At 44.5% G+C, this 16,713-nt stretch overlaps 2 protein-coding genes across 2 annotated transcripts in view; one reads left to right on the top strand and one right to left on the bottom strand.

Annotated features, from left to right (window-relative positions):
* LOC119417362 (procollagen-lysine,2-oxoglutarate 5-dioxygenase 1) overlaps positions 1-790 on the top strand; it is a 13,313-nt gene extending 12,523 nt beyond the window's left edge. The window contains exon 11 of the mRNA XM_037684566.1: positions 95-790. Coding sequence (XP_037540494.1) covers positions 95-250 — 156 coding nt within the window. The 3' untranslated portion in view covers positions 251-790. The remainder of the gene's footprint in view (positions 1-94) is intronic.
* A 4,266-nt stretch (positions 791-5,056) lies between these two features.
* LOC119417782 (targeting protein for Xklp2-B) lies at positions 5,057-14,154 on the bottom strand. The gene is made up of 17 exons (XM_037685065.1): positions 14,099-14,154; positions 13,710-13,839; positions 11,152-11,229; positions 10,968-11,079; positions 10,828-10,890; positions 10,625-10,732; positions 8,833-8,942; positions 8,603-8,751; positions 8,340-8,511; positions 8,132-8,270; positions 7,840-8,062; positions 7,668-7,763; positions 6,887-7,060; positions 6,672-6,818; positions 6,486-6,597; positions 5,429-5,613; positions 5,057-5,213 (listed from the first exon to the last, which is right to left on the bottom strand). Exons 2-17 carry the CDS (start codon positions 13,804-13,806, stop codon positions 5,103-5,105), a joined length of 2,076 nt encoding a protein of 691 aa, XP_037540993.1. The 5' UTR covers positions 13,807-13,839; positions 14,099-14,154; the 3' UTR covers positions 5,057-5,102.
* Positions 14,155-16,713: the final 2,559 nt, after the last annotated feature.

The raw sequence follows: 16,713 nt of genomic DNA, 5'->3' as shown, positions 1-16,713 counted from the left end.
AGCAGAGAAACGTGTAAAACCTGCAGGATGGTGGCCCTCCTGGACCACTGCTCGTGCTTTGGTCATTTCTTACCGGAGTGTTCTGTCTCTGCAGGGCGGTGGATGCCGGTTCCTGCGCTACGACTGCTCCATCCAGGCCCCCCGCCGAGGCTGGGCCCTCATGCACCCGGGCCGCCTCACCCACTACCACGAAGGCCTGCCGACCACGGCCGGGGTCCGCTACATCGCAGTGTCCTTCGTGGATCCTTGAACGCTGTCCTGAAACATGGAGGTGTTCTGAACCAAAGAGGAAACGCGTCTGTCTCTGTTCTGTCGGCCGAAGCGTCACACTGGGTCTTCATCAACTGTGCTTTATTATATTTTACTGACAAATCAGGAGGACTTTATCCAAACGTCAGTTCTGGTCCAGAAACGTTTCTTAAATTGACAAAGAACATTTCCTCCAAAATGAAAGAAGTCGGTCTTTACAGAAGTTCTTAGCCGTTAAAACGTGTTTTAGTAAATTGGAGAAGTTGGAGCTGGGACTGGGTCCAGTTAACGAGCTAACGAGCTCCAGAACACTCAACAGAAACTCAGCGCATCCATTTCAAGATCCTCCTCACATTCAAAGCCCTTCATAATGTGGCCCCTCCATACCCGGCCCACCCACTCCGTCACTACGCTCCTCGTCCCTCCGAGGCCCCCTCTCCCCCTGTAGGACCAAGCTGCGAGCCTGGGGAGGCGGAGCCTTCTCCATCTCTGCCCCACAGCTTCGTGTCTCCCATCTCCACTTTTAAGAAAGAACTCAAAACCCACCTGTTTAAAGTTGCTTTTAATGTTTAAATTTGCCCTTTTTTAAATGTTTTACAGTTTTTATGTGCTATGCATTGTTGATTTTATTCTTTTTTTAACTCATGTAAAGCGTCTTTTAGTGTTTAGAAAAGCGCTATACAAATAAAATATATTATTATTATTTATTATTACAGTCGGACTCGTTTTAATAATTTCCCTGCTGCTGTTCGAACTCGTTAACTGGACCTCAGGACGTCATTCCCAGCTCCTCCAACTTTTGACATATTAAAATGTTTTAACCGAGCAGGTGCATCATGGGAAATGTATGCTATGACTTGAGAGTTGTAATCATGGATTTCTCCAAAGCTTTTTCCTCTTGGTGCCATTTTTTTAGCGTTTTGGTCTAAACTTTTTCTTCCCGTTCAGCCTCCGCTGCAGCCTTCACACTAAAACCTGATCCTGAAGTATCAGTTCTGTTTGGAGCACGTGGATCAGAGGTCACCTCTCAGGAGGCCATCAAAGTTTGGTTTCCTTCTAGATTTAACTGTTAATGTAAAATTTTAGAATCACTCATTTGTCCTGTATCTGAAGAGACGTCGGACTGAGACAGTTTTATGTGTTGAATAAAATCCAGACTTCCCGGTTTTGTTTTCTTGGAGATTTGTTTCCTTCCAGCAGGATGGACCTCAAACCAGCAGTATGGTCCTCAACCAGCAGGATGGTCCTCAACCAGCAGGATGGACCTCAAACCAGCAGGATGTTCCTGAAGCAGCAGGATGGACCTCAACCAGCAGGATGTTCCTGAAGCAGCAGGATGGACCTCAACCTGCAGGATGGACCTCAACCAGCAGTATGGTCCTCAAGCAGCAGGGTGTTCCTGAAGCAGCAGGATGGTCTTCAAACCAGCAGGATGGACCTCAAACCAGCAGGATGGTCTTCAAACCAGCAGGATGGACCTCAAACCAGCAGGATGGACTTCAAACCAGCAGGATGGACCTCAAGCAGGAAACTAATCAAGTTTTGAACTGAACATTCTGGGAAAAGATCAAACAGCTGGAAGGCATCTTCAGGTGTTTTTTTTTAACTATTCCAGAATCATATTTTCAAAATTTGTTACTTCTTGAATACAGATGTTGAAATTTAGATTTCACTCTTATTAGCCAGACCTGGTCTGGTTCAAACCGAGCCGGTCTCAGGAGGCCTTATCCAAAATAACTAATGATTAAAGCTACAAAATAAAAACAGAAAATTAAAACCTGTGGAAGACCAGCGATCAGAGTCCAAACTAGAAACTTCTTGTTTTGAGAACAGAATCCAACCGGGCTGAGTCTGGTCCTGTGGACGGATTCTTCCTGAAACGTTTCGTCTTTTATCCAAAAGACTTCTTCAGTCTGAGGAGCTGAAACGAACACGAGAACAACCTCTGGAAACATCAAGTTTTTTCAGTGTTTATTGGGGTAACAAACAAAAAATGATCAGTTTTAAACAAAAATGTATTAGTTTTAATGTCGGTCTATTTTTAATGCCATGAGATCGACGGATTGGCACCTTTACTCAGCACATCTGACACTTAGGGTCCAAATACAATCATTTAGAAGCTACAGCACCAAGTTAATTTCTTATCTGGCAACCTGACTGACATGAAAACTAGGCTGATGGTCCTCCATCACGTCAACAGCTGGATCTGGATGTCCACATCAAACTGGTTGATCCACCATGAGAAGGTGCTGTTGACAAGTTTCAGCAAAAACTGTCCAGAGGACCCGACTCTACGTTGCTACATTAATCTACCTGGATTACTGAGCATGGATCGAGATTAGATTAAATTAAAATTACAAACCGGATTCCAAAAAAGTTGGGACACTAAACAAATTGTGAATAAAAACTGAATGCAATGATGTGGAGATGGCAAATGTCAATATTTTATTCGTAATATAACATAGATGACAGATCAAAAGTTTAATCTGAGTAAATGTAACATTTTAAAGGAAAAATATGCTGATTCAAAATTTCAGTGTCAACAAATCCCAAAAAAGTTGGGACAAGTAGCAATAAGTGGCTGGAAAAAGGAAATTGAGCATATAACGAACAGCTGGAAGACCAATTAACACTAATTAGTTCAATTGACAACATGATTGGTATAAAAAGAGCTTCTCAGAGTGTCAGTGTCTCTCAGAAGCCAAGATGGTAAGAGGATCACCAATTCCACCATTGTTGCACAGAAAGATAGTGCAGCAATACCAGAACGGTGTTACCCAGCGTAAAATAGCAAAGACTTTTAAGTTATCATCATCAACCGTGCATAACATCATCAAAAGATTCAGAGAATCTGGAACAATCGCTGTGCGTAAGGGTCAAGGCTGTAAAACTCTACTGGATGCTCGTGATCTCCGGGCCCTTAAACGTCACTGCACCTCAAACAGGAATGCCACTGTCAAGGAAATAACAGAATGGGCTCAGGAATACTTCCAGAAAGCATTGTCAGTGAACACAATCCACCGTGCCATCCGCCGTTGCCAGCTGAAACTCTACAGTGCAAAGAGGAAGCCATTTCTAAGCAAGCTCCACAAGCTCAGACGTTTGCACTGGGCCAGGGGTCATTTAAAATGGAGTGTGGCAAAATGGAAGACTGTTCTGTGGTCAGATGAGTCACGATTTGAAGTTCTTTATGGAACACTGGGACGCCATGTCATCCGGACCAGAGAGGACAAGGATAGCCCAAGTTGTTATCAACGCTCCGTTCAGAAGCCTGCATCACTGATGGTATGGGGTTGCATGAGCGCTTGTGGCATGGGCAGCTTGCATGTCTGGAAAGGCACCATTAATGCAGAGAACTATGTTCAGGTTCTAGAACAACATGTGCTCCCATCTAGACGTCATCTCTTTCAGGGAAGACCCTGCATTTTTCAACACGATAATGCCAGACCACATTCTGCAGCAATCACAACATCATGGCTACGTAGGAGAAGGATCCGGGTACTGAAATGGCCAGCCTGCAGTCCAGATCTTTCACCTATAGAGAACTTTTGGTGCATCATAAAGAGGAAGGTGCGACAAAGAAGGCCCAAGACGATTGAACAGTTAGAGGCCTGTATTAGACATGAATGGGAGAGCATTCCTATTTCTAAACTGGAGAAACTGGTCTCCTCTGTCCCCAGACGTCTGTTGAGTGTTGGAAGAAGAAGGGGGGATGCCACACAGTGGTAAAAATGGACTTGTCCCAACTTTTTTGGGATTTGTTGACGCCATGAAATTTGGAAACGACAGATTTTTCCCTTAAAATGAAACATTCTCTCAGTTTAAACTTTTGATCTGTGGTTTGTGTTCCATTCTGAATAAAATATTAGATGTTGGCACCTCCACATCATTGCATTCACTTTTTATTCACAATTTGTTTAGTGTCCCAACTTTTTTGGAATCCGGTTTGTAGCTCATTTACCGATAATATCTTGAGTGCATGAGACCTCCGAATGTTTCGGTTCATTTAATATAAAAATAAATCCTATTTAAAGCTTAATTTTTAATTAATGTTTTTGGATGTCTGCACCTCATCTGTACATTTTTATATTAAACTTTTTTGTCTCATTGAGAAACACGTCTGAGCTAAAATTTTGAGTTCTTTAAATTTTCACTGATTCAGTTAAAAAAAAACAAATGACGCTGCTGAACGAGCACAAAGGTCCAAACTAAAACGTTGTTTCTTCGTTTTGTCACAATAAACCAAAATCTTAAGAAAATGTTTTAGAAAACTTTTATTGTGACGGGACCTCAGTGGAACACTAATAACAGGACTTCCTGTTCAGCTGGAGTAAACCATCGAACCGAGCCCGATGAGGAAGTGAAGGAGAAGATGGAGGTCAGAACATCATGAGCTCCAAGAGCTGCGTCACCGTTGGCTCCGTCAGTTCGGACCATAAACGGGTGAAGATCACCAGGACCCACCACCCTGGAGTCCACAGGAAGTGCAGCGGGGCCCGAGGGTGGTGTTCATGTTTTCATCTGGTGGTGAAGTCACATGAAGCGTTGTGGAGAGAAGAAGAACGTTGTGGAGAGAAGAAGAACGTGGTGGAGAGAAGAAGAACGTTGTGGAGAGAAGAAGAACGTTGTGGACAGAAGAAGAACGTGGTGGAGAGAAGAAGAACGTGGTGGAGAGAAGAAGAACGTGGTGGAGAGAAGAAGAACGTTGAGGACAGAAGAACGTTGAGGGAAACATTTCAAGTTAAATCCACCGAGACTTGTTTATTATCCAAGAGTTAAAAAGAATAAAAAGAAAAAACATAAAAAGTTAAAAAACGTTAAAAGTATCTTCAGTAGTGAAGTTTCGGCTCCGCCTACAGGCGGAAGCGTTCGGAGAAGTTGGGCGACTCGGGGACGGTCAGAGGCCGCTCGCTCTTCTTCACCACCACAGGTCGGTACTGCCGGATGGGCTGGGCCTTGTGGACCTGAGGACCAGAACAAGACCCGGTCAGAGCGCAGACAACTGACTGCTCCAGAATCAGACGTCCATTTGAGGCAGAAAAACCACAAACCGTCTAGAGGAGGGTGTGGCTTGTTGTGGGCGGAGCTACTTTAATACACCAACATTAATCTAATTTAACAACCGACCGTTGGTCCACAGAACAGACCCGGGACCAGCAGTCCATGGGAGTTGGGTCACCTGTTCTTGGCGCAGCCTGGTGATCTCCTCCTTCTCCCTCTGCTCCTCCTCCTGCCTCTGATGCTCCTCCATTTGGGCCCTCAGAGCCTTCTTCTCGGCGTTCTGCTGCTCGTACTCCTGCCACTCCTTGGCGCGGCGCTCCGTGGCCAGCTCGAAGGGCTCCACCACTGCAGAAGAATTAATGTCTTCTCAGGACGGCCGGGGAGGACAAGACAACAAGGACAAGGTGAGACACGAGACGTCGAGGAGCGCCGCAGCCTCGGAGCAAAGCTGCGGCGCTCCTCAGGACAGCTGATGTGTCGGCAGTGGAACCGCCAGATACTGAAGTCCCTCGTTTATCGCGGGGGAGCCGAACCCTGAAGCCTCGTGTTTAAACTTCACCCTCCTGCAATATTTAAACTACGTCTCTAAACTCAGCGCTCTACAAGAACACAGCCTGTCATGATCTCCGCCCCCTGCCACCAGCGCTCTTGGCCACGCCCACTTCTCTGCAGCAGGTGCTAATTTAAGACCATTTTAAATAAAACTCGGTGCCGATCGTGCGACTCGTCCATCAGTCAGCCAGTTGTGCGTCATGTCCAATCTTATTCTGAAAAACTGCGAAAGAGCGAGGGACTACTGGACCCGGTGGTCCAGAACTCAGCTGCAGGAACAGAACGCAGACCAGCGCCCACCGACAGAACTGACAACAAACGATTGAAGTTCTGTTCGGTCTCATGAACCGGTCCGGTCCAGTCAGCTGATCAGAACAACGTAACGTTCAGCAGCCGGAGCCGACAGAACCAAGTGTCAGAAACTTTTAGAGGCTTTCATAATTTAAATGTGTGGAGACAGAGGTCCAATAAGAATGTGGGACCTGCAGATGGTTCTGTTGGTGTGAGGGAACAGACCCAACAGAACCTTGGTCCAGTCGCATGTCTGAATGTCTTCAGTCCGTTTTCAAACCTTTAGGAAGAATTTGGCGGTTCTGTGATTCAAAGCCCACCTCAGTTCAGAGTCTGATCTAATTTAACGAGAAGTTCTGTTTGACCCGGTTGGGTCAGACAGTTGGTCTTACCCAAGGTTTGTCGGCTCTCCTTCTGGGGTCGGAACGGTTCTTTGTGTGTGACCGTGTTGGACCGGGCTTTGAACACCGCCGCCTCCTCCAGGAGTTTCTGCTCCTTTTGGACCTGCGGGACAGAGTCCACGGGTCAGAACACAGACCCATCACTCTGAGCTGCCCTGACCAGAATCGATGCGGTACCATCTCCTCCCAGCGGCTGTTCTTCAGCGCTCCTCGCTCATCGATGAGGAGTTTGAACGGTTCTGGTTTGGTCGGGTCCAGCTTCTTCTTCTCGGGGAGGACCACGGTGCTGAAGTCCGGCAGCAGCTGGGCCTTGAACTGCGGCACCTGCAGAGGACAGAGGGTGAACATCTGGACACGGAGGCGGTGCTGGTTCTGGGTGAACGGAGCTGCACCTCCTCGTTCCTCAGCTCCTCCAGCTTCTTCTCCTTCAGAGCTCGGCGTTCCTTCTCCCTCTGCTCGAAGCTGAAGGGGCAGACCTCGATCTGGTGGTCCTCTGGGAGCCGCGGCTGGAAGGTGAGGCCGAAGTGAGGAACGGGCTGAACTTTGACCGGCGGGGGCGGCAGAACCTGGACACACCAAGAACAACACTCCTGAAGGAACTGACGGACGTTTTAGAAACATCTGACAGAACTTCGTGTTCGCTCTCGCCGACACTTCAACTTCAGCTCAACGTGAAAAAAAAAAGAGTTGATTTTAAACTATGGCGGCCATCTTGGATTCAGTCTGTTCAGGATCGTTCTCGGCTACAAGTTCAACGCATTTCAGCTGAAGAGCTCAACAAACAGACGAGTAATATCCATTTGAAATTAGCTTTGGCGGCCATCTTGCACGTTTAGATTTGAATTCAGAACGTGTCGCCGTCAGATGCCGCTGTAACAAATCGCAGCTCATCTTTTAAACTAGCCGAGCCATCATGGTTTCCCCTTTAGCTAAGGCGGCCATCTTGGCTTTAATTTGCATCAGCACAATAACTCTGAGCAACAATCGTATTAAGTTTCAGCTCAATACCTCAAAGAACGACCGAGTCAGTCAATTTTGAGTTTTCTGTGGCAGCCATCTTGAACCAAAATGGCTCCAAAAGTTGATCAGTTTTGTTCAGGGACCCCTCCCCTCAGGTCATGTGACCTCACCGTGGCAGACGAGGACCAAACTGGACCAGGAGGAACCTCTCACCTCCTCAACCTTCCGCTCTGGTCGGATCCTCCTCTTGAGGGCAAACGCCGGAGACTCCGGTACTGTCGGTAAAGGAACCTTCTTCTCAGGTAGTCCCTGCCAGCAGGAGGAGACGTTAAAGCTCCAACACCTGTAAAGGTCAGTCAGTCTGCTTCCTGTTGGGGACACTCACCACCACCCCCTCCAGGACCTTCAGGGGCAGAGGGTTCGCTCTGAAGCTGTGGGGCTTCTCCTCGACCTCCTGGGGCTTCTTGGACGCGTGTCTGTCCTGAAGACGTTTCTCTATTTCCAGCTCGAACCCTTGAGGGACGGTGGGCCCCTTCACCGCCGGCTTCTTGAGCTCCTCTGCACCCTCCAGGATCTTCCTGTTGAGCTCCAGAGCCTTGATCTTGCACCTGAACACAACACGAGCGCTTCAAGCAACCACCTGGAAAGTGACAACCGTGACGCTCGCCGAGTCTCACTTCTGAAGCTGCTCCAGCTCCTCGGCCTCCAGCTCGCTGCTGCTCTTCAAGGCGGCAGGTCTGCTCCTCTGACGGGTCTTCAGGCACGGAGACTGGGGCTGCGTGAGCTTCAGGTGGGGGCCTTTGACCGGAGACGGTCCTGACAGAGGAAGACGTTTTAAACATCAGCAGATGTGCAGAGGAAACAGCTAAACACCTCCAGCCCCACCTCTCTCCTGGTCTCTGCGGCTGGGCCGGTGGTACCGGGTGGGGGTCCTGTTCTGGAACTGTTCAATCCTCTGAGCCATGGGAACATAGTCCTCGGGCTCCTCCTCCTTCTTGTTGTGACCCACTGAGAAGCTGAACGGTTTGGGAACCGTGGCTCCTTTTCGAGCTTTCACCTAAAAAACAAACAAAAACAAAGTCGTGTTCTTGGACCAGACGAACGGTTCAGGAAGTCTTCTGCTCAACCTGGACCAGGACGGTTCTTACAGGGGAGGAGGGTTTTCTGAGCTGCTGAACGAAGTCGGTTTCTTTGCACGGCGCGTCTGAAGAAGTGGAAGCTTTGATCCTGGAGTCCGTGTGGAAGTGGAAGTCTTTGGGCACCGTCGTGGACAGGACGGCCTTCTTTGGTGGAGGACCTGGAACAGAAACATTTCACAAGTCCAGAACGGTTCAGATCAAAGTGTTCATGGTGTTTCATGGATCAAGTCTTCGCTCACCGCCGGCCAGAGCAGCCCTGAGGCTGGCCTCGTTCCTCCTGCGGTGCAGAGCCACCTCCTTCTGGAGGTTTCTGATCCGCTCCAACTCCAGCTGCTCGGAGGAGTTCGGCCTGCTCACAGAAATGATCAGCATCAAAAAACAAGAAATCCAACTCTCTTCTCCAGGTTCATAAATGATACGAGACGTTCCGTCACCGAGGCCTCCGACCCAGTGGATCCTTTCAGATTTAAATTTGTGCCAAGAAAACCAAACTGATGTGGTTCGGTCATGGAGGAGGAACCAGACCCACCTCGGTGGACTTCACTGTAAACTGACATTTCAGAAGAGCTTATAAATTTAACAGTTTATAAATATTTGTGAACTTTGATTGATGGCGCTCCGTCCTCACATCGTGTTAATGTTTAAGTCTAAGGTTAAAGCCAGACCTGGTTCTCCAGGTAGAAACTGATCTTCTGGCTGCAAAACGCACCACTGATTAAAAACTAAAAATAATTCTACCTCTGTTGGATTATGGAAACAACGTATTTTTCGCCCTACAAGTTGCAGATTTTTGCATAATCTGCATGCCCTGCGACGTGTTTACAGATTTTTCCATATTTATGAACCAGTTTTTGTCTGAAATGACCGTTTGTTCATTCTGACTGAAAATACTGAACACCATTATTTTCAGTCGTTAGATGGTACTAGAGGTGTATGGCATGCCGTTGTGTCATGCAATATGCAAAAGTGGCTATTAATGACACAATCAGCTTGCCACAGGAGCCACCTTCATTCGTGTTAATCTTGTTAAATTCTTGTTAAAGTTCTCCCGTGCACGCTCCCGCAGCCGCCATCTGGCAGCCCATTGATTTTTGGCACAACTTCGGCCCACAGGTAGTCGGCGGTGATGCAATGCATTTATGGATTTTTCCACTTTATTAGACACGTCTGGACTCGTGTGATGTGTACGGTGGAAAACACTGTAATTTACAGACACTTGTGAGGTTGTCCTTCGTAAGCTGGACACAACTCATCATTATTGGCTTTGCTCTAGATGCTCCTTGTAGAACATCACGGTCACCTCCACTCTTGTTCAATGGCTTCTCTACTCGTCGTGAAATTTCTTGGTTCACCCTCATTTACAAGACGTCGCTCGTTATTCAGCTCCATATCTAACTCGTCTACTGCAACTAGCACCGGTTTACAAGTAGAACAGCTGATCCTCTCAGTGTTTGTGGTTAACAAGTAAAGACCAAGTCTGGTTCTGCTGCTCCATGTGACTGGAACCTGCTTTAACAAACTTTGGCTCTGACCTCACTGGGCTCAGTTTCTAGTTTTAAAAATTGTTTTAAAGCCATTTTTAAAGATACTTGCTGATAAAGATACTAATGTCATTTATGAACTGTTAATGTAATTAGATTTCCTTTTTTGTTATCGACTCCTGTATTTTATTCTGTTTCTCTTGACCCTACAAGAACCCGTTGGTGCAGTCAGGCCGGCTCTGAACAAGAATCTGCTCTTCGTGTTAATGCCGGTTAAATAAAGATGAAAAATGTTTGATTTGAAGGAGGACTGTGGGGGGTGGGGGCTTCATTTATTAACTTTCATACAAAACGTGGAACTCTGAAGTGTTCTTTGCTCAGATTCAGGCGGAAGTTTGAAAAACAAACCGTTTGTTAATAAAATGTAAATGGTTTCCTGCCAACAACTGAATCGACACCGGACTAATTTTAACTCTTTCAACCCTCCAGAGTAAAAAACGCAGCAGCAGAGTCACGGAACAGAACTGAAGCAGCACCGGTCAAAACTCACTCTGTGTTTTTGCTGCTGGAATGGACTTCACGGGTCTTTGGGGCCACCTTGGGCTTCAGCCGCTTGCTCCTACGGAAACTGGACTGGGAGCTCAGAGGAACCGGGTCCCTACAGCAGACAGGGATGTTAAGACAACCGGCAGCCAAAAGATGATTCTGGTTGATTTTCACGTTGGATGAAGAGCACGGGACGTGCCGACTTACTCTTTTTGTTTCTTAGAGGGAAGTGGAATTGGATTGCTGTCCATCTCTTTACGCTTTGAAACCCTGAAAAGAATCCGACGGATCAGACCCAGATCTTAAAGTCCAGTCCTCCATTTTTCAATAAGAGCTGCGGCTCGTACCTGCGTGGCTGTGCAGGGTTCTTGTCAGCAGTCCTCTTTGGTCGGCCCACTCCCTGAGGTTCACCTCCCCACGACGTGATGATGTTGGAAGATGTGGTGGAAACATTCTCAGCTGAAACAGCCCAGACACATTGGAATGAAAATAAAGTAGACGTTTCAAAGATTCTCAGTAAAGAGCGACTACAGGAGTTCCCACCTTTATCACCTTGCTGTGGTTTAGCAGGAGTGACGAGGTGAGGATCTGCCCCCTCGGTGCGTTGGTCTGAGTAAAGGAATCAAAACTTTATTTAGTTGGTTTAAAACTTTTAGTTTCAGGTTTCTTTAATTCTAATGGTTTCAGATTTTAGAGGACGTGCAGCAAATTATTCTGGAACCTTTAATCTCATTTTGGTCAAAAGTAAAAACCTTTAGTTGTGCACCATTTTTCTAGAGTTAACGAGAAAAGCTTTTTATCATATTCAAACCTCCGTCCTAAACTAAACCTGTTCTCGTCTGTGAGTTTGTGCTTTTATCTGTTAGTAAAATTTATCATGAACACTAATTGGGTAGCAAAGTTGTCAACATGTTCTCCGAGTACTAAAACATCTTAGGAGGTCTTACAATCCAAATCATTTACTTTTTATTTAAACAGGAAGTCTCATCGAGTCACAACGACTCATTTTCAAGAGACGCGTTTTAGACAGACAACGTATAAAAGTACAATTTACAACAAAAATAAAAGTACATCTAGTGCTATAAACAACAAAAACAAAGTGCCATATAAAAAAAAAAACCCTAGATAAAATACTAAAACAGTTTCCTCAGGGATCAATGAAGTTCTGTCTTATGTTAAAACATATTTGTTAAGATTCTTCTTGACCCCTTACAGAAATCAAGGTGTGCAGCTTCAGACCTTGTTGCAAAGTGTTCCAGGAGCAGAGCAGGAGAAGACCTTTCTGTCGAGTTCAGTTTGCACTGAGGGGACCCTGCGGGTAATGATGACCTGAGAGCGCACGCTGTAACTGCACTGACGACGTGACAGAATGACAAACATGCTCTAAATGTGTCAAACACTGGTGAGCCAATCCTAATTAAAATCGCCTACATTAACAATTCCTTTGAGGCGTAAATAAGATAAAAGCTGAATTAAGTAATTTGTGGGCGGCTGAGGGGTAAGATCAGTCGTCCTCCAACGCAAAAGTTGGGGGTTCAATTTCCACAAGCTGTCACATGCTGAAGTGTCCCTGAGCAAGACAGTGAACCCCTCATTAGCCATGTTTACAGTACACGCGCAAAATTCTTTGATCGGACTGAATTGTATTCGGATTAAATAATCCAAATGTATCGTTTACATGCAGCAGGCTTTTATTCTGAATAGAAGTACTGACATGCGCAGAGAGGTAAACTATCCTAAAAAAAAAAAAAAATGCAGATTAAGTGTTTACATGCACACGTTCGGATTATGAATCAGCATAAACCACCCCTCTCATTCAGATTCCAAATTCATTCGGATCGAGCTGAATCAGCTCAAAATAATCCGAATGGAGCGTTTACATGACACGTTTTTATTCTGAATGTCCATTTAATCCGATTACTTATGGCCACGTAAACATAGCTAGTGCCTCTGATGCGTGTCCCATCGGTGCACGAATGTGAAACTCAGATTATTCTTTGTTTAGGTATAGTGGAGTGCTGTATGAATGAGGGCAGATTGTGTTGTAAAGCACTTTTTAAGGACAATAGGGTTTCAGATGTGGCGGGGCTGGGGGGGGGGGTCTGTATCAACCAACAACTGGAAACTTTAGTGCCAAGACTTCAAACTGCTTAGGAGTTGATTTAGCAAAGAAAAAGAGCAAAAAATGTTTTTTATTGCCTGCAGACAAAACTAAATAGTGATAAAGACGTTACACAACTCGTAACTGTAATCACTGCTTGTGTTTCAGACTTAAAGTCGACCTCAGCGAACACAAAAATGACACGTTTGACCCAAGTTGACCCCAACTGTGAGGAAACGCTCGCACACAATGAAGTACATGTTGGCAACAACCACAAAATTTTAGCTGTGAAATTGTGTTTTAATGGTCAGTTGGATGTGGCAGCCATCTTGAATTCAGATGGCTGCCACAGTCCTTCAGTCACAGACGCACACAAATATATATTCCAAAATTTAAATCCCTGCAGAGGTTCCTGGGATGTTTCGCTAACAGACAAACAGGACTGACTCCAGCGTTTAATCCTGAAGAATAAAAGTCCTTAATCTGATGATGGCGGGAGACAACAGTGATTCATGAAATTAAAAATCATCCTTTAGCCATCTGCTTGCAGTTTTCAGCTTCTTTGTGCTAAAATATGTCTGGTAATGATCATTTCTCCTCCTTAGATATAGCAGATTAAACAGTTTCTGCAACTAGTCAATGACAAAATGTGCAAATGAAGCATTTCTGCAAACAAAGACTCAGAAAGACCCCCCTAAGCTGTGGGGACTGATCCTGGCCCTCAGGTTTGAGATGTCCATTCAATTTAAACTCATTTGAATCGCTTCTCTTTCACAAATCTAAATTTAATGACAGGGCTCAGACAAGCGTCATCAGACGTAAAAAGACGTCACTTCCTGTATGAAAACGCGTCTTTTCCTTAAATAAATTAGATGTTTTTCTTAAGTTTATCTCAGTTTAACAATCAGTGAGAGGTGAATGAGGGGAAAACAAACCTGCACAGCCTCGGATTAAGGTCGTTTAATTGAAACCTGTCAAAGGGACTTACCAAACCATTTATCGTCCGTTTCTGCGTTCACCAGCTCCATAAAATCTGCGACGTGGGTCGGAGCGTCGAAGTCGTAACGCTGTGAAGCTTCCGCCATGACCACCGGCTCCCTAATGCTTCTCCGAGTTACCTGAAAGGTAAATTTGATAGCGTATGAGAAACGGTGCAGGTTTACAGGAGAGCAACCCTCAGATCGAGCATCGAAGAAAACAACGGCTGAGCTAACGTTAGCATCTCTATCCGCGTTCGAAAACAAGAAATAAATCCCCCAAAGTGACCGCGAAAATGAGACCAACGGACATGTACTACTTCCGCTGGTAACGCGTAAAAAAATGTTCATACTCAAAGGTTTACTTGTCGAAAAATACAAACAATTAGATGAGACATACCGCAGGCGTCCTGTCTGACGGACACAGTGAAAAATACTAAACCGTCGCGCGGAGCCAAACATTTCCGTTCAAATCGCCTCTCTTTTAAAACAGCCAATGGACATCAAGCTTCACGCCTATTGGCTAAAGAACACCACGTGATACTTACCGAACTGCGCATGTGTAAAAAAAGAAAACTTAGGCTCGGCTTTTAAAAGTGAATTATTATAATACTGTAATATAATAATTATTAATTATATATAAACTTTGATACCTTGGATTCATTATTACATATGAGCACCAGTGATCCAAAATGGAAGAAGCGGGTAAAGCTGATGGATGGATGAACTTAACAGCCCTTACATACAACACACCTTCAAACCTTAACACTTTTTATAAAGCTGTTTTATAAAATACTGAATATGACTGTGCTGATGCATGATCAATAATCTAGGTTGAAAAATTTAGCAAGGTTAAGTCAGGTCCTCTGGACAGATTCCTGTTTCTTGAAACGTTTCGTCTTTTTATCGAAAAGACTTAGTCTGAGATAATGCAAAAAGCTCAGTCTTATAAATAGAGCCTTATCATACCTGAGCATCTTATGAATACATTTTCAGTCTTTCTCCCTCCTTAGATGCATTAATCTGTCCTCCAGCTGTAATGTTAAAAACCTTGGTGTTACTTTTGATCAGGACATGTCTTTTATCCTCCACATTAAAAACGTTACTAGAACCTCCTTCTTCCACCTGCGTAATATCACTAACATTAGAAACATCTGATCTAAACATGATGCAGAAGAACTGGTCCATGCATTTGTCACGTCTAGACTGGACTATTGCAATGGTTTATTATCTGAGTGTCCAAATACTTCTTTAAAACGTCTTCAGTTGATCCAAAATGCTGCTGCCAGAGTCTTAACTGGAGTTACTGGGAGAGATCATATCTCTCCAGTTTTAGTTTCTCTCCATTGGCTCCCTGTCAAATCCAGAATAGAATTCAAAATCTTACTTCTAACCTACGAAGCCCTCAACAACCTAGCTCCATCTTATATTACAGATCTTATTGTTCCATATTTTACTAACAGAGCACTTCACTCTCAGACTGGAGGATGGATTGGAGACCTGTCCAGGTGTCCCTGTGATGGACTTGAGACATGTCCATGTGTCCCTGTGATGGACTGGAGACATGTCCAGCAGTGGTGGGATGTAACTAAGTACAAATACTTTGTTACTGTACTTAAGTACATTTTTCATGTATCTGTACTTTACTTAAGTAGAGTTAAATGTGGGTACTTCATACTTTTACTTCACTTCATTTTACATCAAGTATCTGTACTTTCTACTACACTACATTTCTATAACGCGTTGCATTACAAGTTACATTCATGTTGCTGCTTTTTGATTTATTTGTTACTTTGAAAGTAACCGATGGTGAGAGGGGAGCTGGTCCATTGAATCACTGTAAAGTGGGCAGGTAACGTTAGACCCGCCTTCAAGAAGATCTGGGCCAATGACATGAATTCTAGTATACATGTCACTGAGCTGGGTGCACCTGCAGCACCTCTACACCCAAAATGTATTCCACCGCAAGAGAGTCACCCAGAAGATACACACCACCCATGTCATTGAAAGACTGCTCAGTACAACAGGACAGATTCTCTCTCCCATAAGAACCAGACTGGACTCAAAAATCTTTGAAAACCAACTTCTTCTGAACTTGAACAAGAAATTCTTGCTGCAATATTAAAATGTGTCAGTTCATGGATGTTAGGAGACGAGAGATGTCTCCAAATGTCTCGACACTCAGGTCCAAGTTTTAAAAATGGTGTCAGGAAGTTAAAATATTGTTCAATATTGACCCATTACAAGGTTGAATAGACATATTTAACTGGAGTTGATGACAAACTGGAGTTGAAATGATCAGAGCCTGTTCCTTTGTTAGTTGTGTCTAATGCTCCTTTTGTTCAGGCAGACAGCTTTTACTTAAATGTGTTTACTGCAGTTAAAATGACACATTGGTTTTGCTTTGTGTTAAATAAAAACTTTCAAAGGTATAATCATTCCTCTTTTTATTTTGATGAATGACATTTAACTCTGCAGGTCATCCCTGAAATTCTGACACAGAATCACGTGTCCAAGTGTGAACTGTGTCACAGAGTAAACACAATAAAAACATGTATTATCTGCAGCATCGTTCATTAAAATGGCTCAACACTATTAATGTATTACAGAAAATATACATATGGTACGCAGACTTAAAGATATGTAGACCAATGCATTATGTAATACATTCAGGAAGTACTTTTACTTTTAATACTTTAAGTATTTTAAAAGCAAGTACTTATTTACTTTTACTTAAGTAAAAAATGTTAATGTGGTACTTCTACTTTTACTAGAGTACATTTTTGTCTGTTTATTTGTACTTTTACTTAAGTACAGTGTTTGAGTACTTTCTCCCTGGTGTCCAGGATGTCCTGTGATGGACTGGAGACATGTCCAGGTGTTACCCACCTCTCGCACAGTGACTGCTGGTCTGGATATTGGCACCAGTGACCCCCATGACCTAAAAAGGAAAATGTGGGTAAAGATAATGGATGGATGGATGGATGGATGGATGGATGGATGGATGGATGGATG

The sequence above is a fragment of the Nematolebias whitei genome, chromosome 11 (assembly GCF_014905685.2).
Source record: "Nematolebias whitei isolate Nwh7 chromosome 11, NemWhi1, whole genome shotgun sequence".
Taxonomy (NCBI): Eukaryota; Metazoa; Chordata; class Actinopteri; order Cyprinodontiformes; family Rivulidae; genus Nematolebias; species Nematolebias whitei.
This window is presented reverse-complemented; position numbering and strand designations above follow the sequence as displayed.

Coding starts and splice junctions, on each gene's coding strand:
- LOC119417782 (XM_037685065.1), bottom strand. CDS start 13,806: ATGGCGGAAGCTTCACAGCGTTACGACTTCGACGCTCCGACCCACGTC. Junction 8,752..8,832: donor CAGGGCTGCTCTGGCCGGCG/GTGAGCGAAGAC, acceptor TTTCTGTTCCAG/GTCCTCCACCAAAGAAGGCC. Junction 5,614..6,485: donor GGAGAGCCGACAAACCTTGG/GTAAGACCAACT, acceptor CGTCCTGAGAAG/ACATTAATTCTTCTGCAGTG.